The sequence below is a fragment of the Clytia hemisphaerica genome, unplaced genomic scaffold (genome assembly GCF_902728285.1).
Source record: "Clytia hemisphaerica strain Z4C2 unplaced genomic scaffold, Clytia hemisphaerica genome assembly, whole genome shotgun sequence".
NCBI classification, from domain to species: Eukaryota; Metazoa; Cnidaria; class Hydrozoa; order Leptothecata; family Clytiidae; genus Clytia; species Clytia hemisphaerica.
The window spans coordinates 866,024-892,466 of NW_027103621.1; the positions used below are offsets into that span (position 1 = coordinate 866,024).

Here is a 26,443-nt window from a genome sequence, read left to right on the forward strand (position 1 = left end):
TTCTATTCATCATATTCATGACGTAATGTTTTTTTTACGGAATTACCCCGGTTTCATCTAGTAGTGGCACATTTAAACAAGACAAAAGTTGTATAAAATGTGCCACTACTGGCAAAAACCCGGGTCTTTTCGTAGAAAACATTACGTCATAAATATCATGAGTATTCACCTATGAACCTTTGACGTCGCATTTGGCTTTTAAAAGGACATAAAATTACTGACTAAATTTGTAAACAAACCGTATGCAGCGGGATACAAAATCAAAATATATGTCGCATGTCAAAAAAGATCAAAATAAATATGGCTGATTTTGATCATGAAATTGTTGATTCAATTGTTTCACAAGTTTGTTTTGGACACGTGGTCTCAATTGTGTTCTTTAATGACACGTGATTTGCGCAATGTTTACATTTTGCTACTTTTATGTCCCTTTAAGGGTACTGGTGTAAGGGTTTTTTTCGGTGCATGAACTTTTTAGTGGTACTTAAGACGTACCCAACAACGTACCCAATGTCAATCTGGCTTTGTTTTAGGCACAACTTTTGTTATAGTTGAATTTACATCCTTTAGTGAAGCATTATTCCTCGTCTCGCTTTGTGCAACTTTATAAATGGATGTGAACTTTTTTTTTTTTTTTAAAGTAACCTCAATGCAGCGACTTCAAAAGTAGAAGCCAAAGTAGATTCTGATTCTGAAGAGACCGTAGCTTGCAAGTAGAGCATCCAGCTACGGTGCGCAAGGTCGTCGTGGTTCAAACCCTGGCCGGGTCATACCAAAATCTTCCTAAAAATGGTACTTGATGCCTCTCTGCTTGATGCTCAGTACTTAAGGGAAGGGTCAAGGGGAAGTGGAGCAATCGAGGGAGAAAGAGTGGCTACCTTCGGGTAGGCAGCTATCGAAAGAGGAGCCTTCGGGTCGTCTCCGATTGCGGTCGCAAACTTACTTTACTTAGATTCTGATTCGTTTGGCCTAGTCTTGGATTTAGACCGCCATAGTTAAATCTAGAATCCACAATTGCGAAAAAAGAGAAAGCCCTTTCTTTTCCTATATTGATTGACGCGAGAAAATTCGACCTGGTGGTGCGTTGCATAATTGGATAATTTATTCTTAATAATTTTGTAGCATGAAGGTTGTGGGTATCTTTTCCCATCTGGGTGTACCAAAAATTTCATACTAAAATTACAAAATGGTACTTATATGCCTCTCTGTTTGATGTTCAGCAATTAAAAGAAGGATCAAGGGTAAATAGAGGGAAAGAAGTGTCGCCCTCCCTTACATTCGGCTAGACAGCTAAAGAAAAAGAGAGCCTTCGGGTCGCTCTCGACTGCGGTTGCAAACTCATATTACTACTTTTGATTATTTCAGGTACCTCTCAACCCAAAGGAACGTTTTTCAAGCCATTCTTACATATAACGATCAAGACGCTTACCTCATTACCAACTACTATGTCCTGGAAAATGCCGGAGCAACTGTTGCTCAAACATATAATGGCTGTACACATACATTTGCACCCACATTCAATAGCAATAACCTTCAATATAATACCAATATTGGTGTACAAGGACGTTATGTATGGAACGTAAATGATGTTGATTGTGAAGCTGAAAAAAGTAAGGTTTTTGTAATCATAGCTTCCAAACGACGTTTTTTGAACGTATAACGTTGTGTTGACTTTATAAACGTTAGTTGAACGTTCATCTAACGTTGTGTTGACATTATGAACGTTAGATGGACGATTTTTGAACGTTCATCTAACGTTGTGTTGACGTTATGATTACGCTGGATGAACATTTCTTATGACGTTTTAAAGAAAGTTTGGATTAAATATGTTTTCAATGCGTATACATGGTTTTTAGCTTTCCTATGCAAAGTTTTCTTGCACAGAAATATGGTTGTAATGTGTAAAACATTTTTGGAGGAAGTTAAAACAATTATCAGACTTCAAAAGATTAAAGGCTTGTGTGAACACGAGAAGTTTTTTTCGCGTTGATGCAATGCAACATGCTCCATCCCACCAACCTGAAACACACACTTTCTTTCTTGTGTTGGTGGGATGGAGCATGTTGCATTGCACCAACGCGAAAAAAACTTCTAGTGTCCCCAAGCCTTAAATGAATTGGTTTCCTTTTATTGAAACTCGTACTAAAGTCAAATTTAAATATTTCGCAACCTTTCTTTTTTCCTGAAAATTCCAAAATTTGTTCGTGCGGCAATCGTCCTTACGGGAACTTGGATGTTATAATTAAAAGAAAAAGCTATATATATATATATATATAATATAAACATAACACTTTGATCACCACAATCTTTAAGAACAACTCCAAAACACTCGATTTCTCAGGAAAATGAACAAAAATACTCCCAAAATATTAGGAACATTTTTAGGCTTAAAACTCAAGAAAGTTAAGAACATCCGAATAGGCTTTAAAGATTTTTGATATGCTCTTATAAAAAACGTGCATAGTATAGACTAGTTTTTCAGTAATTTCGTTCAACTTCTACGTCTTAGAACGCTACATCACGGAGGACTTAGACGGAGTGCAGATTCTTCCAAAAGGGGATGACGTTGTTGAGAAAATCACCTTATCACAACCTATGCCTCTATTCCATGGATTGAAATCGGAATTTCTGGTTAGTAAACATTCTCCTCTTATTTATTTGTTTTCCTCATGGTAGAACAAATACAATTATTCCTGGAACGGAAAATTTAGCTGTCTAACCCTGGTCAGCAGAATGAAAGCAACGATTTTACCTTTATTGCCTTTATGGCATAACAAGCTGCGATGATTTGGTAGATTCCTCAAACCTGGTTAAAATATTGCGTAGAAAGTGCATTTTTTGATTTCTCAAGGAATTGAAAGATTTTGTTTGACATTTACTAGGTCTTTCACTGTCGAAAATTACGCTCTGAATTGTCACGATCCTAATACACAGGTTGCAAAATTAAAGACTGAAGATAAATCACGCTTTTACTCGAAATTTTTATGTGCTTGTTACATGACATTTATTTCTGATTGGTTCGAATTTATTGACACTAATAAAGTTATCAGCTGTAAGTTGTAAAGCAAGTAACATGGAAATAAAATCACGTGAACTTTTTCGAGTAATCACATGTTTTGACTGCATTGAAGGCCGAGGTAAACGATTCCAACATTTCGTCCAAAATAGAAATTGAAATATTGGACAAATGTTGGATAAATTTTGGAAAGGTGTTGGATCTCCTTAAAATTGTTTCGTCGCAATGTCCAACATCATTTTCATCTAACATGGGTGTTCATGTGTTCATTCATTCTTTTTTTAATTCATTCTTTTCGAACTAGAAATGGCGCTAGCAGATGATTTTTGTACCCAGTGTAACCAGTGCCAACTACTGCTGTTCATGCGGACAAAAGCTATAGTCTAACAATTGGACCCTTACAATGCAGAGAAAATTCTGGCGAATAATCGAATCTTATGGTGCATTTTCTTGAAATTTATTTACCTATTTCAAGGCAAAAAATGGTCAAAATTTCTAAAATTTCGCAACAAAAAATGTTCTCAATTTTTACACACTTACAATGCATTCTGGGAAGCCTGAAAAACGTACCTTTAAAGGGTCACGCTTCTACGATAGATCGCTTAATTTCAGTGCCACCCCTTGGTTTATTTTCCGAAAAAAAAACATTCGCTACTAGTAGCTTCTCTACCATCGAATTTTTGACAAAAAAACATTCTATTCTAATTCTAATGACGTCATTCCCTTTCAAACGTTGGATATGAGCTGAGTAAACGAATCCAACATGATCCAACGCGAAAAAAAGAAGTAAATGTTGGACAAAATGTTTGATGGCGATCAAACTCCAACACTTTTTTCCTTCTTCCAACATAATTTTTTCTTCTTTTCCGATTTTTGCATTCAAGTAAACGATTCCAACATTCCGTCCAACATGGTCCAACAGAGAGAAAATGGTATGTTGGATGGAATCGTTTACCTCGGCCTTTCGTGTATTCAAAAGTACCTGTTGTTGAAAGCAACATTCGCAATAAGTTTAACCTTTACCAGGGACTTTATGTATATATTTAGACGTGAATTATAATTTGTTTTTAATTACATTTTCAGCTTAAATTAATAAGTCTTAATTACGACGATGATCAGCATGTGACGACGTCTTTCTGGAAACCAATGTTCTCTTACCTTCCGGGAGACTTGACGTTTTGCTTTAAGCCTCAGTCCGATGATGGCCCTCATTGCAAGGGTCGAAATATTTTTGTTTCCATTTTTCGATTTGTTTCACGTTGATGTTAAATAGTTACTAGCCGGTACCCGGCGTCGCACGCCGGTTTAGCTGTTTGCTCAACGCATTTACAGTCCTTTGAGATGTTGGGAAGGTGGCTTAAACACGATGAAATCAAAATTAAAGGGAAGAATTTTCTTCAAAGTTTGACTCTATCCCTCCCGGGTGACGTATCTTTTAACCATATTTTGAAAAAAAAATTTGTGGCAAAAATGATCAGAAAACAGAAAGGGCGTCATTCCCAAATTACACCATACCGGCGACCAGCGACGTCCGAGACGGCTCTGCAATTAGATTTTTTTTCCCGCTTCGCTCACGTTATATTTGCCGTAGTTCTTGATGTTTAGGAAAACTTTGATGTCAAGATAAGCGGAGTGAAATAATAGACATGACACGCGGTTCGTCGAAAAAAGGCAGCCCGGGGGGTGGGGTATTTAGGCAAGAGAAGGGTATGGGTATGGGTATGTGCCGGCCTTAAGGGTGCCTTTTTTGAAACATGGCAGTTTGAAAAATCGGAAAATCAAACTTCAGTCCCACTAAGAATTGGAAAAATAGGAAAATTTCAACTTTTTGCCCCCAGAAAGATAGAAATTTGGTCAAATTAGTTCCAAAAAGTGAATTAAAATTCACACAATTTCCCTTGTTTCTTCTACTCTTTATTCTGCTAAGGGTCCGAGGGGCAGGGCCGAAAGTCAGCTCGCAACCATCGTCCCCCCGGAAGGCAGCTAGGACACGCAGACAAAAAAGCGTGATAGATAGCGCAATTTTATGTTGCTTTTTATAAAATAACTTCGTCATAACTTCAATAATTTTTCAAATTCAACAATGACTTAGATTTACAGCAAAATAATTATCGACATACATGTTTAAAGGGACATAACAGTACTTGCGAAATTTGTAAACAAACTGTATGCAGCGGATACAAAATCAAAACAAATGTCACATGTCAAAATAAAAAATAAAACCAAATATGGCTAATTTTGATTGTTCAATTGTTTTACAAGTTTGTTTTGGACACGTGATTTTAATTGTTCTCTTTAATGACACGTGGTTCGTGCAATGTTTACATTTTACTACTATTTTAATACTACTTAAATTTTACGAAGAAAGAATTCTAGTTTTTACCGCCTTTTGAATGTATTTTTAATGTTGCTGTTGTTCTAACAAACTTGTTATGTGATTCTTGTGTTTTATTTTATATTTGTTCTTTTCTTTAATAGATTATGTTTAAAAGATTTCTTTTGTTTTGAAAAGAATTCGAATGTCTCAAATCAAATAAGGTCGTTAATTACATTCGAAAACATAAAACAAAAGAAAAGAAAGAAAAAAAAAGAAAAAGTTTATCAATCAAAACAAAGTCTTTATAAAACGGCGCGAATCTGATTTAACACATTTGTGGAGCAAGAACTAAAAGTTATCTTTTGGAAGAACAAAAACATTGCGTGCGAAAACGAAAGTATAACATACAGACAGACAAAACGACATACAGACTACGGCTATTAATATATAGATAACTAAATACCAATTTATACTAAATATTACATTAAAAATTGTGTAAAGAATAACGGATATAAAACGTATCAAAAATTCAATCAATGAGTTTTTTTCCTGTTTTTTTTATCTCTCTCCAGCTTTCATCAGATGGATATTTGACCACCTGTTCGGATAACACAACATTGAACACGCATCACATCAGATATATGTGGTATGACTACCTGGCATTCTTTGCTAATGACTTCAACGTCACTGATGAGTCAAGGGGTAAGTTCTCTCTTCCTCCAAATTTGTTATAAACTTAGAGCGCTTTGTAATGATTTCAATGTCATTGATGCGTTGAAGTGTAAGTTTACTCCTCCCAGGACCCTGTCGACGCACCGGACTTAACGAACACCGGACACGCAAAAGTCCGGTGTAAATTGAGAATTTTTTTACCACCGGACAATCCCTACACCGGACTTAAGGAAGTCAGATGTCCGGTGTCGAAGAAGGATATTTTTTCCACTGGACAATCAAAACACCGGACCTGACCAGTCCGGTGGGTCCGGTGTTTCTTAATTTTTTGTTTAATAAATGTCCGGCATCCAAAATTCCCTGTATGCAACACCGGACTGACACCGGACTTATTGCGTCCGGTGTAGCGAAAGGATACTTTTTGCCACCGGACAAATACACCGGACAGTCTGGTGCGTCGGCAGGGTCCTCTCCTCCCCCGGCGATCTTTAGAGTAATGTTTGAAAATCGGAGAAATCCAAAGTTTATCTTTGTAGCAAGTGCAGTACTGCTTTTAGACTTTGCTATATTCTAAGACGAGCCACTAGGAAAAAAGCCAAAAGCCGAAGAAAATTCGCAAACGGTTTTTTTTTACCAAAAAGAGTTTACAGTCGGTAAAGTTGCCAGTCTTCGAAACGCTCCTGCCGATTATTTTTCCGTATACCGCCATAATGCCATACCGCCATATTTTCCCGCTTTTACTATCACTGTAACGGACGATTACATCGTCTATACTGCTTTTTGAAAGGATCTCATTCTTTGAGTAAATAAAGACCATTTTTGTGTATAGTTTGAGCACAATAATTTGTTTTAAGGAACGCTTTTCAAAGTTGGGAAATTTTAGGAATGTTTGGTTTTAGATCCCTCAAAATCCAACTTTATCCCACTTGAGATCCCTCAAAATCGAAATTATTCCCGATTGAGATGGGCTAGAGTTGAAATTTTCACTTGATATTCGTTTTAATAATCCCTATCAGATTAAAAGAAAGTTAATCAAAAGATCAAAAGATCAAAAGATCCTGTCTTTAAACAGCACTAATTTTTTAATCCGACAAATCCGATTACAGATCGCCTTGAAATTTGTTAAATATTTCTTATATTAGTATCGCTTTTTTTTTCGGGTTTGGTCGAAGGTCTTGGTATAATCGAGCCAGACTAGTGAAAACGTCTCTCCACTCCAGTCGATAGTTTGATGGATGAAAAAAATTTGTTGAATACTGTACTTCTCTATGAACATGGTCTAGGAATTGAGATTAATATTGAATCAATCAAATGTTCTCAAACAATTTGAATGATATTGACATGGCATTTTTCGATTCAATCCTTTTAACAATCAAACTTGTTTTTTAGGCACCATTCTTTATTATGAGACGACTACCAACCAAGAACTTTTGAATCGGACTGCTGCAGATATTACATTTTTCACATGGCGAGATTTCAAGCCTCTCCACGCTTTTGTGGTATCTTATGTTAATTGTAGTGATAAGAAAGACAGGGTGAGTAAATTCAGTTTTATTTTTACATAATACACCTTTTTCCGGTTAGCCGCTTCGTATAAAAAGTCACCAAAATTTCGAGTTAACAAACCATCCCATTGGCTAAAAGCAAAAACATACAAAAAAATGTGCTTTCTGTGCTCTTACTCTGGACATTGTTTTGTTTATCATTTTGTCTTTTAGCCAATGAGATGGTTTGTTTACTCGAAATTTTGGTGACTTTTTATAGGAAGCAGCTAACCGTAAAAATGTATATTGTTCCCGTCTCATATCAGACATATATTTCGTATCAGGACAGTGTCTGCCTTTTGTTATATTATGCTAATATAAGTGAAAAAATGTTTTTCTTTTCCTCTTTCTGACCAATTTTACTCCACAAACGTGTCAATCCAATGTCCAATTTTTTTCCGTATACGGTTGGAAAAATCTTTAATGGTCGGAAAAGTCTTAGCGATACCGGTCGGAAAAATCTCTTATTAGACGGAAAAGTCTAAAACATTCGACATTTTCCTCCGCTCGTGAATTCCTGCGCTTTTGCAAAACGCTTTGTCAGCAAAAACAAACAAACAAACATGGAAACCATTCGAATGTTGTGCTGTGCTGTGTCGCATGATGGATTGAATCTAGCAATCTCTTCTTTTTTCATGTTTTAAAACTTTCAAGTTCTGGTGGTAAATTTTACTCCCAGACCAGTTTTTCAGCATCTGTATGAAAGCCACGCGGGGCGCTAATTTATATCGAAATTAAATGGCTTCTAATCAGGGAGGTTCATAGTTTGGGGAGTGAACTGAATTGCCCCTTTTTTCGGACGGAGTGGTGGAATTTGACAAAAGTTTATACGTAATTTCGGAAATTGGGTTCTCTGACGGAGACGGAAAATTTGACAAAATTTTGAGTGTGGAAAAACGGAATTTAAAAAAAAAGTTTTGCGGAATTGGCAAAAAATATTTGAAATTCGCTGAATTTTTGACATAAATCTTGAATTTCAAAGGAATTTTCGGGCGGAATTTTGGTCCTTTTTTAGACGGTTTTGACTTAAACTGAAGTAAGAATTGGCGGAATTGCGGAATCAGGTACCCCCCTAATCATATATAGGAGATTCGACTCTAGCTTTCGGCTATACCTTATTGGATGAATAGTTTCATGTAAGAGCATCTTAGATGCACAAATTATGAAGCTGTTATATTGTGAGCTTTGTATATCAAGTCCCATAGAAGGAGTCCTTTTGTTTTCTTATGTTTTTAAGCAATAACTTTAATAGCATTCTCACTGTCTTGAACTCGTGTGGGTCATTAAATTTGTTCGAGATTTTTTTGATTATGATTTTTAGAAAAAACATTCCATGAAATGGGCGTCATAATTATAGAATTTTAATGTGTTCTATCCTAATTAATTGTATTTAGACCCTATTCAATAAGGTACGGCATAGCAATGTTAATGGTAATCGTCAGCCGTGCAAAATTACTCGAATCTGATTGGTTTAGAGGAGTGCGATTAATCGTTAATTGCACTATTACCACTTTTTGCACTCCTCGGCGGGGGGACACTTTTGTCCCCTTATTCTTTTCTCTTTTTTTACTTATATAATAAAAAACAAAGACATTTTTTTTCTTCAATATAAAAAAGAACAAAGAAATTTTACGTTACAATAGCTTCTTTTAATTGAAAACAAAGAAAAATTACACTGCAATGTTTTCTTTTTAAACAAAAGAAAAAAAGGAGGTTTTCGAATGTTTACAAAAATATAAAAGTTAGAAAAAGATTCTTTTTCAAAACTATGATTTATTAATGATTATTTACTGACGATTACCTCGGAATCGTATGTTTTGTCGTGCAATTAACGATTAATCACTCGTAACAAAGGAGAAAATACCGTAATTTGCACTCGTCCTTCGGACTCGTGCAAATTACTATTTTCTCCTTTGTTACTCGTGATTAATCGTTAATTGCACTCCAAACCATACGATTACTAGTACTAACAACGATAAATATTTTTTCTCAATTTAGGTCATCAATTTTGACGCCATCATTGTTACAGATGGATACGACACTTATTTCATTTTCAAATATTTCAATGAAAATTTCATTTCTGATGTTTGGTCGTTTTATTCCAGTAAACACTGTAATTGGGATATTATGGGAGTAGTGGGAACGAGATGGACAAATACTGGCAGAACTGGTTCGTCTGTTTTCAAAGTGTATGATCACGCTTGTATGACACAAGGTAAGTGAAGAGATTTCCAAGTTTTTCTTCATCAGAATTCAGTAGCGTAGCCAAGAGAGGCACAAAATTTGTGTAGGAGAGCAGATTATTATGCCATCAAAATATGATCTTTTAAATACTATGAATAGATAATTACAAAGTCATAAAAATCTGCTCTCCCACACAATTTTTGCGCCCCTCTTGGCTACACTACCGGAACTAGTGGGTTTTAGGAATTGTTTGGACAATGATTTCAATTCCAGTGTAGACTTACAGTTTCAAAAGCTTGATTTAAGGCGACGTCAAAAAATATCCGGTGTTTATATTACCTTCTTTCTCCAGACTGGAGAATCAAGTGTAAAAATGTAGTTAACCATTTTTAGCTACCTTATCGGGGAAAACTTCGTCGGGGAAAAGTGACGAAATTTTGGACAAGTGACGAATATTTTCCCCGACGAAAATTTTCCCCGGCCTTAATGCGTTTACCAACTTCCAGCAAGTGACGAATTTTTACCCGACGAAAATTTTCCCCGACGAAAGTTTTCCCCGACGAAGTTTTCCCCGATTAAGAAATTTGAATGATGGTGGTTCAAGCTACAGAAGGTCGAGTTAAGCAGGGTTGACAGTGGAGTTTCTATAACTCGAACACACAAGGGGAATACAAATTTGTTCGAGTTAATGAAATTTCGAGTCAGGGAGCAAGGTTTTTAAGGCATTGTTAACTGAAGGGACGAGAAAACTTGTTCGAGTTAAGGAGACATTTGAGTTGTAAAGGTTCGAGTTAAAGAGACTCTACTGTAATACTTTCCCTGATGAAAATTTCCCCTAACAATTTGAGCTGGTTGTTGACACTACTTTAAGCTAAATAACTAAATCACTCTACTACTGTTTTAAATCCACTATAGTTCGAGTTACAAAAAGAGGTTTGACTTATAAAGTCATTTATGGTATTCTTTTATAGTATTCTTACCGTATGGCTCACATATCGATACCGTTAAAACTGTGGCTGACGAAACGAATTTTCACGTCTACTTGACAAAATCAATGCCATTGTTTACAAAAATCGGAAAAACTTTATATGTAAGTAAATTGTCTGGATTTTTGAAAAGCAAGGCAAGCTTCGCCTTGTACCCTTCTCTTTAAGTGAAAGAAGATGAAATCAGAGAGAATTACATGAATTATGATGAAATATCGTAAGATTAAGTTAAAGGGAAATCCTTTTTAGCTTCAATTACAAAAATGATTCGACTGGTTCGCAATAAGAAATTTCTTTATGTGATAATTTTTCTTGGTAAGGAAACTTAACTTACGATATCTCATACTATAATAAGGAAAAACTACATCACAAGAGAGAATGGGCATTGCCAATCTTGCGGTCATTTCATGTAACATCATCAATCATTGACAAAAGCCCAAAGGAACCGCCTCTAAGGAGGGTAGATAAATAATGGTGCATTGATCGCAGTGCACCAAAGTACACGTTTTTTTATAAGAGCATCCAAAATTTTTGAAGCCTTCGGATGTTCTTAACTTTTGGGATTTTAAGCCTAAAAATGTTCTTAAAATGTTCTTATTTTCTCCATTTTGTGACCATTTTGACCCATTTTCCTAAAGAATCGGGTGTTTTCGAGTCCGCAAAGCCTTAAAATGTTCTTAATTTGTTCTTAACATTTTTGCCATCGAAGCCTTATGTTCTTATATACTTTGTTCTTATAAAAAGAAAAACGTGTACAAAATGGTAACAGACTCCAAAAAAAGCGCCACATTACGTAACCTTTTCTTTCGGATGCGTGTTTATTATAAATTATACGAGCTAGATTTGAATATCATTTTTTCTTATAGGTCAACAGCAATGGGAAAATCTCTTACACACGTGACTCACGTAACGTTAAATCTACTTTCCTTGCCAATAGTATCAGTATAGCTCCCTTTTATCTCGACCTATATACGGGTGGGATCGGCCGAATATTCTACCGTGAAACATTCGATACAAAGATCTTAAAACGTTTGACTGAGGCTGTAAATGTAACAGGTTTCACGTGTAACCACGCCTTTATTGCAACATATGAAAACATGGCAGAGTATGGTGTCCATACCTCTAGAAATAGTTTCCAGATAGCCTTAGCAACCGATGGTCACGTGACATACGGTGTATTGTATTATTACCGCGTGGATTCTTATGAGCGGGCTGCTGCAGGTACGTCATTTGTACCCTTTTACTCTTTTTTACATAGTGCTGGAGTCCTTAACTGTCCAATTTTAACAGAGCTAAAAGTTCTTTCGTCTCAGACGAATTTTTCGTCTCAGTGAAGTATATAAAGAGGCTTTATTCGTCTCCAAATTCTGCATAATTCACTAAAAGTTCATGCATATTGTGTTAATCTCATGTTTAAATCCATATTTCATCTCAAACGGATATCAATCTCGGTAAAGTATATAAAGAAACTTTTCTGTCTCGAAATTCTGAATGATTCACTAGAATTTGTGCTAAATTGCATTTTTAAATCCATTTTCCGTATGTGACGAAAAAACTTTGCTCTTTTTCCGTCTCAGACGAAATAAAATTGACCTACCACTGTTTTAAGCTTACCACATTTACCTACAGTACATATCCATCACATGTAAAAAAGACACCTTCTCCCCCACTTTTCTTGTTTCAAAACACTCAAATTTTCTTGTAGGTTATGGAGAAGCACAGTGCAATACTGGTCATTTGATTGTACCATATTCTCAAGGAGAATTGGAGCTCTATGGATACGAGATCAATCCGAGAGTTTTCAAATTGACTAAAGAACAATGTAAAGATGAAATAGATGGTGAGTGAATTGTTTAGAGACTATGATGTCAGAAAAAGCCACCAGTCAAATAAATAAAGAACCTGGTCTTATTGTCGAGTTCTTTTGAAATTCGCTGTTAAGTTCTTGCTAACTCGTTTTATTCACTTGATTGCAATCCTCGTCAGAGAGTGGTTAAAAATGTTCACGAGTTAACATAATTGGATTAATTTAAATAATATTAACCATACCAACCTTATCATTCTACATCATTCGAATCCAAAGCACTTCCAGGCAGTGATTGACTCTCTATCTTCACTCAATTTGAGTGCTATTGAACCCTGGTTTCGTAAATAAGATATTGAAACAGTATCATCAGACTTACTTCAAATCAATGTCCTCTTCTCCAGGGCCAGTTTCCTCAATTTCTTTGCAAAAGTGGCTTGACTTTCAGAAGGTATTGTATGTCCTCTGACCTAATAAACCCTGGACCGAGCGATATCCGTCATCCATGATAGGAGTTTTTTTGAAGTGGCATCCACAGATATACCTTATATAAAACATACAACATATCTGCGGTGATGGCATATCATCAAAAGATTTTGATTGGCTTGATCGAGAAACTGCCTCTAGGTTTATAAAAATCAGTGGTTATAGTTACAGAACCTACTGTATATCAAAAATGTTTTGGTGGTACAATCATGATTAAAATCTATTGAGAATTTAGCTTATTTCCTCGTTTTTCGAAATTTGGAGTTCGAGCGAGAAAGTCGCTTTTGGGCTAATTGATAAACTTATTCGAGTATTTCAATTCGGGTGGGGTTTATAGACTTCCAGGCTATATTCTGAGCCCTATTGGACCATTCTTGAACTTTTGGATCCTTAGATCCTTATAGCTCCTAAGTCTTAAGTCTATAGTTAAAATTCTACCCTTCCAGCCTAATTTAGAGCGCTTCCAAATCGTTTGTGGTTATAAGATTTCGTAGGAATTTCCCTTTTTTCTTAACTGTATTAACTACTTTTTTTTTCTTCGTTTCAGCTTACTTATATCCCTTCGGTAAAGAACATGGTGATCAAGTCTTGCTTTACAACAGCAGTACGTCAATGGTTCCTTTCAAAGTGCAAAATGTTTTAAATTTGTTTGGAAGTGAAGTTGACACATTACATGTAAGTTTAATTGAAATCGTCAATTAGCTCTCGATCAATCGTTATTTACCCCTTCATTCTAATATCTTAACAGACCCGGCGGAACAACCGTTAAAGTGGGGAGGCTGAAGGCTCAAAATGAGACAAAATTTGCTAGGAATTTGAGAAAAAAATCTCATTTGCTCAAAAGTAGTAACTTCAACTTTAACGGTTGTTCCGTCGGGACTGTTAGATATTAGAATGCCTCCCCGCTTCCGCCGGGCCTGTAAGTGCTAAAAAATTTAAAGGGGTAACAAAATTACCTACAAAACTTTCACCCACCGACATAAAATTCAAAACGACTACCTATGTGCCGAAAATTTCAAAGGGACGACAAAATTTTGCACAAAATAATTTTTATGAGAGCCTCTTTTTTGTACATGTTGTCGTCGAGATAACCTATCGTACGTTTTCTACGTGAACTTGTATTATGCGAGTTTATTTTAGAAGTGCAACGCGTAACTTGTAAAAAGTAACTCGCATATGTTATATCAACTCGTAACTCGCAAGACCAACTCACAACTCGAATATTCTCAATTCACTTTTCAGCTATGTTAATTTATTATCATTATTTCCAGATCAGCAAATATGGTTTCTTGTCGTTGAATGAACAACCGGCAGACGAAATCGTTTGGTATCCTTACAATAAAACCAAAATCATCTATGGTTACTTAACCAATCTACCGAGCAATGTGTAAGATCATTTTAACGTATTAAAGTATTCATCTGACGGACATTTGGAGACGGACAATTCAGAACAGACACGCTGCACGATCAAGAAGGATATTTCACGACGGAAAACACGCGACAGACAATTCACAATGAGAAACTCACGGCGGACAAACTTACGAAGGAAACCTCACGACAGAAAACAAACGACAGAAAATTCAAGACGGAAAACACACAAAGGACAAACTTATGAAGGGCACCTCACGACAGAAAACAAACGATGGACAAACTTATGAAGGGCACCTCAAGACGGAAAACAAACGACAGACAACTTATGAAGGGCACCTCATGACAGAAAACAAACGACAGACAATTCACAATGGGAAATTCACGGCGGACAAACTTACGAAGGGCACCTCGCGTCAGAAAACAAACGACATAAAATTCAAGACGGAAAACACACGGCGGACAAACTTACAAAGGAAACCTCACGACAGAAAACAAACGACATAAAATTCAAGACGGAAAACACCCGGTGGACAAACTTATGAAGGGCACCTCACGACAGAAAACAAACGACATTTAATTCAAGACGGAAATCACACAAAGGACAAACTTATGAAGGGCACCTCACGACAGAAAACAAGCGACATAAAATTCAAGACGGAAAACACACAGCGGTCAAACTTCATGAACTGGGCAAAGACTCTAAAAAGATAGTAACGCCTTAATACACTTTTTCGACCGTAGTCGCGCGGTCAGGCGCGTGTCACTTAATTATTTACTTTAAGAGCAGAAAGTTTCGCGGACAAGAAGTTTCGCGAAGTCAAAAAGTCGCAAAATTTAGCGAATTTAAGTTTCGCGAATTATGGATCAAAATCGCGAAAAACACGTTTTTGCCCGCGAAAGTTTCTGACCTTAAAGTAATTATCCCCCTAAACTCGATCCAATCCTTTTTGACACATTTTTCTATTGTCTATAGGTGCGAAAAAAGGACTGGGACGGTTTTAGTGGGATAAAGCGGACAAAGAATGCCCGCGTGGTAATTGGCGGCTACGGTCGAAAAGGTGTATACCAACATCACATTTTTATTATTATAAAATTGTTCTTTATTACAGGTACTATCGTGAAACGAATGATACCGACATTCTAGAAAAGTATTTATCAGAAAAGAATATCTTGACCACAATAAACAGTGTGGTAGTCATCACTTTTCATACAGACAAGAGAGGTGACATCCCAGGCTATCATCTTCACACCAATAACTTTCAAATTGTTTTGGGAAGCCGGTATATAGATTCAGCCTATGTTGGTTTCATGTAAGTAATATTTCATTTTTGTAAATTGTCTCTTCACAATCAGTGAAGTGAGTGCTCGATACTATATACTGCGGAGCGAATAACCTTATTAAAAGAAACATTATTTTTCTATTCAAATATGCTTGTATATTAAAAATTGACATTTTTAAGATGACTCACTATTGAATCAACAATCTTGTACAAATTTCCATGACGTATATTAATTTTATAAAAATCCAGCTGAAAATTGCATCTATGCATGAAACCAGTGGTATTGGAAAAGAAAAATAATGTTTCTATTAATAAAGTTAAGTAATTTTTGATATTGTAAAGTCTTTACGCAGTCTACAGTTGACTAGAATTTTTTCATTCAATGGTTTTCGAATCCTTTTGGAAAGTCCGTACAAAGATTAAACTTATATGGCTTATATTGAATAGGGCTCTTCTTGCAAACAAAATTACATGGAGGTTGAGGATTTAACATTTTTCAGGGTTTTTGATCACCCGGACTAGAGATTTCAACTCGGAAATCATACCGGTCAGTACTCTGAAGACCTAAATTTTACCCACGGACAAGGAAAACTGACAACTTGTTTCCTACCCCCGGCACAAAGTCAACCGCCCTTGTAATTTTTTTTGAAAATCTAAACCTTTGTAATAAGTATATGTAATCACATGATACGAGCGATTTTTTTGTTATTAATTTTCTGAGTCCGAAAGGACGAGGAAAATTCGAAACAAAAAAAATCAAGAGTGCAATTTTCGAATTGTACGAGTTATTATGAGTTGATCGCACATTTTTTCACTTCTTTTTCCCCGTCAGGAAAGTAAATTACACTGAAAGTTTTATATTTTTCTCTTCTCACTTTGTTTTTCTTTTATTGTTGTTTATGGATTTTCTCTCTCACAAAATGAATTTCGAATGCAATTAAAACGTTCGAAGAAAACAAACTGTAAAAATTGGCGCGACATCGAAGAGTGTGATTAACGATTAATTGCTCTCTTTGAAGGCGCGCCAAATAAGAAAAAATTACTCATCGTGCGATTAAGCCTTAAAACAATCTACAGATTGGTTGAGATGTTATAAGCATAAGGATCTCGTGAGTTCCGTCCCAGACGATTGCCAGATGATTAAAAGAGGCCTTTCCGACTCGAAATTTCTACTTCTAAATTTGGAGAATCCGGGCTAATTCAAACTTCTCACTCTAATGTTTTAAACAACTATACAGCGTGTCCTGATAAAAACTGAACAGGATTTATTTAAGATAAAAAGCCATACAATTATCATTTGTATGATTTATTCCTTTAGGTATTGAACCTATAAATTGAACCAATAAATTTTATTTTGTTACTAGATAAGCTCCAGTGAGATATTTAGTTTTGACGGTTTTCCTTTTCTATAAAATGTGTTCTGCCTTCTTATGGGACACACTGTAGTTAAATTGTTTTTCATAAGTGTTTCTGTTTCATATCAGACACATATTTCATATCAGGACAGTGTCTGCCTATTGCTGTATTATGCTGGTATAAGCAAAAAATATTTTTCTTTTCCTCCTGACCAATCTAGCTCCACATCTGTGTCAATCCAATGCGAAAAAGCTTGTGAATTAAAATTTTATGAGCAAGCAAACGATATCACTCTTTTAAAAACAAAAACTTTAAATCTTTTTCTATTCTTACTATTTTCAGATACCGCCGTTTGGATACACTCTTCGGCGTTGTCGGTTTTTCGGTTCCAGGATGTTTCTCTTATGAATTCACTAAACCCCTAGAAACACATTATCTACCAAGTCAAAAAGGTGGCAAACAAGGTTTCTTTGGATCGTGGAGATGCTACGATTTCGAGACAGGTGTGAAGATTAATATTATATTAATTGGGGGACCAACATTGGGGTCCTTTGACATATTTTCTTCCTATGACCCGTGGGTGATGAAAGGAGTATTTTAAGATTGACCTTGTTACATGTAGATGAGACCCTCCTCACTATGTAAAAAGGACCAATCTTAAATTTAAGGTTAGCTTATTTTCCTCAGACAATAATTTTGACCCTTTTGATTTGTCAACGATGATGTTTAAATATGTCGTTCGAAGTAATCATTTCATTTGAAACCAAGGTCCGCTCCTGCTGATTTGTCTCGAGAAGTGTTTTAGTTCGTTGTCTCTGCTGTAACTCCAATTGAAACACCTTCCGGTTGAAAAATTTCTTATTAAACCATGGAGGTGAAGTTCTAATTTTTGACTTGCTTAATGTTACCGAAGGGTATTCCAAGTGAAGTGGGATCACTTTTCCCGATTCATTTGAGTCTCTTTAACCTGTCAATGTCTCCCTATTAACTCGAACAAGTTTTCTCATCCCTTCAGATAACAATGTCTCATAAACCTCACTCCATAACTCAGAATTAGGACCTAAAACACATTTTCACATAGCGTTTTCAAAAACCGTATACCCCTGTTGATAGGAGGTCCATCCCTTTGTGGCTGAAGATGCTGTTGCCCCCTGGAATTCCAGGCAATTCTAGGTTTAAACCCCTCTGGAATTTTGAATTTTAGAAGGATTTAAAAAGCTACCCCCATGGAATTCCAGTTATTTTTTACATCTTTTTGTATCTCCCTCTGAAATTCCGCCACATATAAAACCTTACCCCTCTGGAACGGAAATGGACCTCCTCAACAGGGGGTATACGGTTTCTTTTTGGAAAAGTCCATTGGAGACGTAACGGCTTTTCTTTCTAATAGCAATGTTACCGGACGGGATTCCAAGTGGTGATCAGTTTTACGGATTCAATTGAACTTCTATAACTCGAATGCCTCCTTATCTCGAACAAGTTTTATGCTATTTTCTCTATAATTCGAAATTTTCACATACCGTATTGGAGACGTATAGACTTTTCTTTCTACTAGCAATGTTACCGACCTCTTTAAACAATCCCCCATATATTGTTAGAATATTGCAAATCGAGCCGACAATATATTGCGGATGTAATTTCGATATATCGCTTGTCATTCTTTAATAGCAATGTTACCGAACGGGATTCCAAGTGGTGATCAGTTTTACGGATACCTGAATGACGAACTACACTTGGGAAGTCATGATAAATACTTAACAATACGCAAAGGGAATATGCCCGGTTTTGATGGTATCAGGATTGGCTATATTGTGGTAAGTTTGAGTTGTAGATCTACACTAGAGAAACTTATTTGAGAAACAGCATACCTCCTTTGATCTGCTTACTCGTAACTCAGGTAAAAGACACTTGTGCTATCCGGACGTTTGGCATTGGAATGTGTCGTAAAAATATTGTCTCCCAATATTGCCACCCGCGAAATTAAGTCCCTGCGAGATCTTATAATTTCGCGGATGAGCTCAACCGCCAAAAAAAATATCCCATTGAAGTAATGGGTTGATGGCATAGATATCTTATATAAAACACTAAATAGAGCTACTCTGAATTTCCCAAGCAACGGCAGGTGAAGCAAAAAATAATGCGATATCTTTGCTGAAGTCACAGTAGGTCGCAGTTCGGTACTAGCAACTTGTTTAACCAAGCAAAAAACTGAATGACGCGAAGCGACGAGGTGAAAGATAGAGCTTGACCGATGAAATTGCCGGCAACGAACTATGGTCTACTTATCAAAGATGGTGGATTATTTTGAGCCCCCTTTTGAGTCAAATAGGGACGGATTAGCTCTATCTAAGATATCTGTGGTTGATGGTCAAATAATTCAATATATTTTCTTTTCTAGATCAGTGCGAATGGTATGTTAACGATGAACAGAGATCCCAAACCAACTTCCAAATATTACAATTCCAACAATATTATTCTTGGTTATGTACAACCTAACTGGGTGAACTTTAATAACAAGGTTAGTTTACCATGATTAGTTTGCTAGGAAAATTGCACCCGGAAATCCCCCCACCCGGGAAACTCATTTCCGGGGGCAATTTTCCCAGGGCAAATTTTCTAGAATCACAAAATATCAATTCAGCGTTTTGAATTTTTTGTACTATAGAAAATCTCTTGAGCAATAATATGTGTTGATCCGGGCGAAAATGCGTTCACTTGCCAAGTGAATCGTTACACCGAGTGGTAATTGAACCCTGGTCTTTTCGTAGAAGAACCTTACACTTGGATTTTTTTGCACGTATTTAGGACGCCACTTTCGTGCTGGAAATAGTAAGATTCACATGCTGTTAAACTCTAGTTAAAGTTTAATGTTAGATACAGGCTTCATAGCAGAGCTTATACCATTATATATCATATAAATATTTTGTTTTACACGTTTTTAGGATGCTACCTCCGTGCATGTAATAGCCAGATTAGTATGTTAAGCTCTAGCTAAAGTTCATAGTATGGGAACAAACCTTAGGATCCGTGACAACTCTTCTAGGACGCAACCACATGAATTTCGTTCGAAAATTGAATGTATTTGAAGACATTTTCGCCAGGGGAGTCCGCTGCTAAGGCCTGGCAACATTCTTTATTGGCCAAAGACTGATGTTGCAGGCAAAACTTTAAAGGCAAAAAATGGGTAAAAAAGTGACGATTTTTGAAACTCGTGTTCAACGGAAACGATAGACTATCCTATAGTCTAAGGCGAGTTTCTTCTAAGAGGAACAAACGGGAAGACGGGAATTTTTTTCGGGGGTAGCTTTTGTCGTAAACACAGACTCTATCCGCCGCGAAACATATTACGTTTTACTATGTTATATCATAATAATATATTATACGGACTATAGCATCGTCTACGGAAACGATTGACACCATCGTATAGGGCATGAAATTACTATCAATGTTTGATGCACGTTTTGTTTCATACATCCATAGGATGCCACTTTCGTGCGGGAAATAGCCAGAAACAGTATGAGAAACGTACACGACCGAATCACGCTTGATATGTTGAACAACGCTGTCAACAAGTATAAAACTTTACGACAAGAAAACAGGTAATGGTTAAATTTGTGAAAGTAGGAGTGCTTGTTGGATATAAGAGTATTCCTGGAATATCAGAGATTTCAAAACATTTTTAAATAAATTTTTGACTTCAGAATATATTGGGGATGGGGATTTGTTTACAGAAAACAAAGTGTGCTGTATGTACCGTTGGCGTTCTGTTGAATATACTGGATTACTTAATCAGTAGTGTAAACATAGTCGATGAACTTGACCAAGCATTTAATTTTTATTTTACAAACATGCTTCGAATAATCATCATCAGTGGATTATTTTGTTTAACTCTTCATAATTATAATCTCGTATTATCATGTTATCATTTTCAAACGGTAACATTAGCAGATTCCCATTACCTTCCTTAAGGGAACTACATAATTTTTGTGGGATTAATTTTAACGATGAAAAGAAAAATGCCAGAAAATCGCATTTCGCGGGAATTAATTTTTCGCGATTTTGTCCTATTTTCTACACATTAATTTCATTTTCCTAGTGATTTTTCAAATTCTTTGATGAAAAATAGCCAAGTTTGTAATTCGCGGATTCTAATTTTCGCGGTTTTGCCGAAAAGCCGTGAAAAAGCAAAAGTTAATTTCCGCGAAAATAAGTGCCCTTACTGTAAGCTAACTCATTATAATTTTCATATTATCATGTGATCTCGTTTAGTATTGCGCGCCTTTAAACTGGAATCACATTAGATTTCCCTCTCATAACTCATTATATAATTGTCTTATTATCACATTTTCAGTGTTACGCAACCATTCAACGGTAACCACGCCGTGGTCATTACGTTTAACACAATCAACGGCGTACATTATCAGTACGGGTTGATTTCCAATGGTAGTGAAACACACGTGGTTATGAACTTCCTCTCAGTTGGTGGCTACGGGTTTCATGGTGTTTCGAACCCTGCTTGTACAAATTATAGGTAAAAGGCCCGCAAAATGTCAATTGCATTAATTCCATAGATATCTTACCTAAAACACTAGATAGAGCTATTCTGTATTTCCCAAGTAAGTGCATGTGCGCCATATTTGATGAAAGTAGGTCACAGTTTTCAACCAAGCAAAAAATCCTGAATGATGTGAATCAACGAGGCGAGATTGATCAAATTGCCGGCACCGAACTATGGTTTACTTATCTAAGACGGAGGATTATTTTGATTCAAATAGGGACGGAGTACCTCTATCTAGTTTTTATATAAGATATCTGTGATTAATTCGCATTGATTACCTTTTGAAGCGTGAAGAGACTGAGTTAAAGCTTATTGGAAGGAATGGCGTCAAAATTTCTGTAACAATGAAAAAAATCAATGCAGCGATCTTCGACGGAACGAGATAGAGTTTTTACAATCTCTTATTTGATTTGGTTGGTCGTTAACCATTAATAAAACAATTTTGTTTCTTTTTTTAAAGAATGCGTCATTTTTATTACTTCAAGAATGACCAATTTTTAAAACATCTAATAAAAACTCCATCTCATCTGCCTTCGACATTGACGGGTGGGAGGGGTCGGAAACTAGTTAGTTCCCTTGTTAGTTTCCGGTCCCTCCCACCCGTCATTGCCATTTTTTATTTTGGAGAAAATCCAGTTAACCATTCAGAGTCAAAAACCTATGAAACAAGTTACAAATAACAGCAATAATAACAACAACGAAACAAGATTTCTTTTTTTCTCGTTTCCAGTATGACGTTATACATATCCTCATTCCAAGAAGCCACAACATTACTTCTGGATGGATCAAATACTGGAGTCAAAGGACAATATGTTTACCCTATCACTCATAGGATTTGTGAAGGTAACAGTATGGTAAAGTTTAGTGTACCAGTAGCATTGTTGACAAGAGGGACGCGAAATTTGTGTAGAAGAGCTATGAATAGATAATTACTGTGTCATAAAAATCTGCTCTCCTACACAGGTTTTGCGCCCCAGTCTACGCTACTGTAACAATGTAAAGGGATAATCGTATGTTTTGAGATATTTGACCTGAAGACTCCTTCTATAATCACGACGAGAAAATGTTAAAATCATTTTGCCTGAGCTTGCTTTTTTTCAAAGTCGGGATTTCAAAATCTCTTATAATTGCATGGTTCTTTCATTGAAATTCTATTCTATTTTATTGTTTTTGCTAATAAGCTAATATTATTTGTAACTTAAATGTTTCAAGTTTGCAAAATGATTAGGGAAAAAGATTTCGAGGACAATACAAGGAAGTTACGGGCGAAATATATCAGGCAACCTGATTATCCCATTTAAACAGAAGATGATGTGCATAGACTAATTCGAAAATACTTGCCAAAACCATTTTTCCAAAAAACAATATTCAACAGACCTTTTCATAAATGACGTCACGAACATCACTTGCCTTGTTCTGAAATTATTGCCATGGTGATTAGCTCCCAGCCGATTTTATTAAAACTATTCATAAAAAAATCATTTTTTTCTCAAGAGACATAACCACCATAATAATAAATCTTATCAGAGTTTTTTATTTTTCTAAAAAAGCAATGCATTGTGGGATTGTTTCGGAAATATTACAATAGAAATCTCTAAGGAATTCCTCGAGGGAATTCTATTGTAATACACCCGAAACAATCCAATGCATCGCTTTTTTAGAAAAATCAAAAAGTCCGATAAGATCTATACACCTTTTCGACTGTAGCCGCCAATTGCCGCTCGGGCATTTTTTTGTCCGCTTTATCTCACTAAAACCGTCCAAGTCCTTTTTGACACACTTTTCTATTCTGATGTTCATTATTGTATAATAAGTCTTTTTATTTTGTGGCACCATCTTTCCATCTTTTCTCGATCGCCAAATCTGTTTGTAAAGAGTGCTTTGTACGCGCCGATCTTGCCAAATGAAGAATGGTGTGTTTTAAGTCTTTCAAAATCTAGAAGAAATACTGTAAATAGTTTGATGGATTTTTTTTTAAACCAGAGACTTTGATCTGCGTTTTTTTTAGAGCTGAGGCCAAAGCCGCCTCCACCGACCATGACGCCCGCTACAACCACCACCACTATACCTTTCACAGCACCTCTTTTACCGAAATCGACCGAAAGTCTTTTCTCCACAACCACGTCTCACACTACGACGATAACAAAAGATAGCTCAAAGGAGAGTCAAGCTGGAGGGCCTGAGCCTAGTGAAAAAACATTTCCAGTTACAAATGACCAGGGAGGTTAGTATTTGGGACCCACACCGTTGGGAGGCCAGGGGCCATGGTCCCATCACTATTTTTCAAATAAAATGTTACTTTAAGGAGTCAAATAAAATGTCATTTTCAGGAGTCAAATAAAATGTTATTTTAAGGAGATCATGGTTCATATTTTCAATAGTTTCGCTTCTACGGGTACTCATAGTACGCTTGGTAATTTTTAAGAATATTTTCAGCTGTCAAAGAGAAGGCCCCTTATTTTGCTCTAAATAGCCTGATTTTAGCCTATATTTACCTTATTTTGGGTTTTTAGAAGTACAATTTCCAACCCCCCCCCCCCCCGGCAATTATGTCCCCCCGTTTATTAAAATCTCGAAAATATTCCAAACCCCCGTTTATTTGGCACCTAAGAGTAAAGTCAGTCTGAAATAGCATCATTTTAAGGTTTAATGGAGACTCACGCAATTAAAATGTCCCATGGTCTCCTAAGTCGCTATATTTTAAGCCGTCCACTTTACAGATCATGACATGGGCCCTGGTATTTTATAGATTATCTCCTCCTTTTCTCCATCTGTTGACAAATTAAAAATAACAAAGGAATTACTCAAAATACTCAAAATGGCGCGGGAGGAGGAGAAAGTTGTTTCTTCAGTTTAAAAATACTTTGTAAGCAAGTTATAGGAGATGCGTTGAAATGATGTCCTTTAAAATGAACTTCTTCCACTCTTAGAGAAATTTTATTTGGCTAGATTGAAAAAACTACCTAATCGGCCTTTTTACACCGGCCTTTATTGGTGTCATTATTTCATAGCTGGCGCAGTAAGGGTCGTCGTAAGGGATCGGAATTAAATTAGGGCTAAAAATGGTAAATAAAGGCATAATAAGGACCGGCGTAAAAAGAGCAGAAAAGGTAATGGCCGTCGTAAAAAAGGCAGATAAGTTAAGGGCCGATGTAAAAAGGGCCGAGATAGTATTACTATTATGTTCGTGAAATTTAACCCTAGGTTCTCTTTTTTGTTCGTGTCCGAATTTCTTAATAATTTATTTACAGTATTAATCATTTCATCTCTTCTCAGATACCTCTTCGAACCAGATGCCAATTATAATCGGAGCGGTAGTGGGTGGTAGCGCCCTTTTGGTTCTGGTTACGGCTGTGGTGGTAGTGTTGAAGAGAAGATCTGCACGAATGCAAGGCTATTCATGATGTTGTTTATAACTTCAACGATTTTATACTTTGTGATCATTTTGGCCTTTCTTGAGGGAAGAATTTTGGATATCCAAAGGCCAATTGATATTTGTTTAAAAGTGAAAAATCATCTTCATATTTTAATGGCATTGGGGAATTCCTCGAGTTTATTGAATCTGAGTGGCCTGGGTGGGGAAGGGCGGGGTGGTTTAGATTTCTCACAATACAGTTGACGCTCTTCAATTCAACGTTCTTCTATTAAATATAGCCTCCATTATGCGATAATATTGAAAGCTACTGTCAGAAAGAAACCCTCGTTACCAACGCTCTACAATTCGATACGCTCCTTTATTCGATAAAAATCCAATTCTCTTAGAATCGATTTAGAGAGCGTCGACTATATATCTGAAAATACGCTTAAACCGAAGGTGTTAGGAGCTAATGTAAATGACATCTCGGAGCATGTCTCTGCAAGAATGAAAGATCAAAGGAATACACAGGTTGTAAAATTAAAGTCTGAAATCACGCTTTTACTCGAAATTTCTATGTGCTTGTTACATGACATTTATTTTTGATTGGTTCGAATTTAATGACACTAATAAAGTTATCAGCTGTGAGTTGTAAAGCAAGTAACCTGGGAATAAAATCACGTGAACTTTTTCGAGTAATCACATGTTTTGACTTCACTGATATTATTTTACAACCTGTGTGTGCAGTAACTTTTTGATAAATCAATATCTTCCTCAAAAGGTAGTTAAGTATGTCCTGTAAAATGTCATTAATTTTTGTGTTTGTACACATAGTCATTATTTTTATAAGCAGCCAAGTTGCTAAGGGTCCAGCCCTGAAAATGACCAAAAAATTGAGCTACTTGGCCTTAGCAACCTAGCCCTGAAACTGAGCACGAACCAGGAAAGCAACCAAATTTACCTAAAAAGAGCTATTTTCGACATTATTTGGCATGTATAATATTTGTTTTGGTGGTTTATGCATAGTATAAGAAAGCCTGTGGTTTATGGAAAATCGACAGTTTTTTGAATTTTTTGTTGTATTTTAACCTGCATTTTTTTCATCTTTCATTTTATAAATTATTATACTTTATTTATTATATTTATTTGATTTTTTATATAAAGACGAAAATGTAATTAACTTAAACATCACGTAAGACAACTACGTAGAAAAGTACTACGATCATGATTTTTATATCAGAAACTCCTCGATCTTAGAACATCATGAAATACAGCTTAAAAATTTTGTCCCTGGTTGACTTCAAAAAGGGCTCTTTTTTTTTTGTTTTTTGATTGTTTTTAAAGTGAATCAGTGATAAACTTTGGACTATATCTTTCGATTGAATAATTTTTTTGAAATGTTTTTACAGACTGATGATATTCTACAAACCCTTCTCACAGACCCACTGTAAAAATTGTCCATACTATCGTCTCCTCTGGAAAATCTTCCAATTTTTGTCCCCACTGAAAATAAT

General features: G+C 36.1%; 1 protein-coding gene across 3 annotated transcripts in view; it reads left to right on the forward strand.

Annotated features, from left to right (window-relative positions):
* The window catches only part of LOC136802371 (uncharacterized), a 37,421-nt gene extending 11,276 nt beyond the window's left edge, over positions 1 to 26,145 (forward strand). For 2 of the 3 annotated variants that reach the window (XM_067059100.1, XM_067059101.1), the window contains 19 exons: positions 1,366 to 1,610; positions 2,510 to 2,631; positions 5,906 to 6,035; positions 7,395 to 7,540; positions 9,548 to 9,764; positions 10,705 to 10,823; positions 11,586 to 11,940; positions 12,425 to 12,559; positions 13,557 to 13,684; positions 14,281 to 14,396; positions 15,490 to 15,690; positions 17,359 to 17,519; positions 18,685 to 18,830; positions 19,415 to 19,534; positions 20,497 to 20,615; positions 21,368 to 21,547; positions 22,305 to 22,417; positions 23,583 to 23,798; positions 24,851 to 26,145. In XM_067059100.1, the coding sequence (XP_066915201.1) occupies positions 1,366 to 1,610; positions 2,510 to 2,631; positions 5,906 to 6,035; positions 7,395 to 7,540; positions 9,548 to 9,764; positions 10,705 to 10,823; positions 11,586 to 11,940; positions 12,425 to 12,559; positions 13,557 to 13,684; positions 14,281 to 14,396; positions 15,490 to 15,690; positions 17,359 to 17,519; positions 18,685 to 18,830; positions 19,415 to 19,534; positions 20,497 to 20,615; positions 21,368 to 21,547; positions 22,305 to 22,417; positions 23,583 to 23,798; positions 24,851 to 24,978 (3,097 nt within the window). In that variant the 3' untranslated portion in view covers positions 24,979 to 26,145. The remainder of the gene's footprint in view (positions 1 to 1,365; positions 1,611 to 2,509; positions 2,632 to 5,905; positions 6,036 to 7,394; positions 7,541 to 9,547; positions 9,765 to 10,704; positions 10,824 to 11,585; positions 11,941 to 12,424; positions 12,560 to 13,556; positions 13,685 to 14,280; positions 14,397 to 15,489; positions 15,691 to 17,358; positions 17,520 to 18,684; positions 18,831 to 19,414; positions 19,535 to 20,496; positions 20,616 to 21,367; positions 21,548 to 22,304; positions 22,418 to 23,582; positions 23,799 to 24,850) is intronic. The other variant, XM_067059102.1, reaches the window with a different exon arrangement.
* Positions 26,146 to 26,443: the final 298 nt, after the last annotated feature.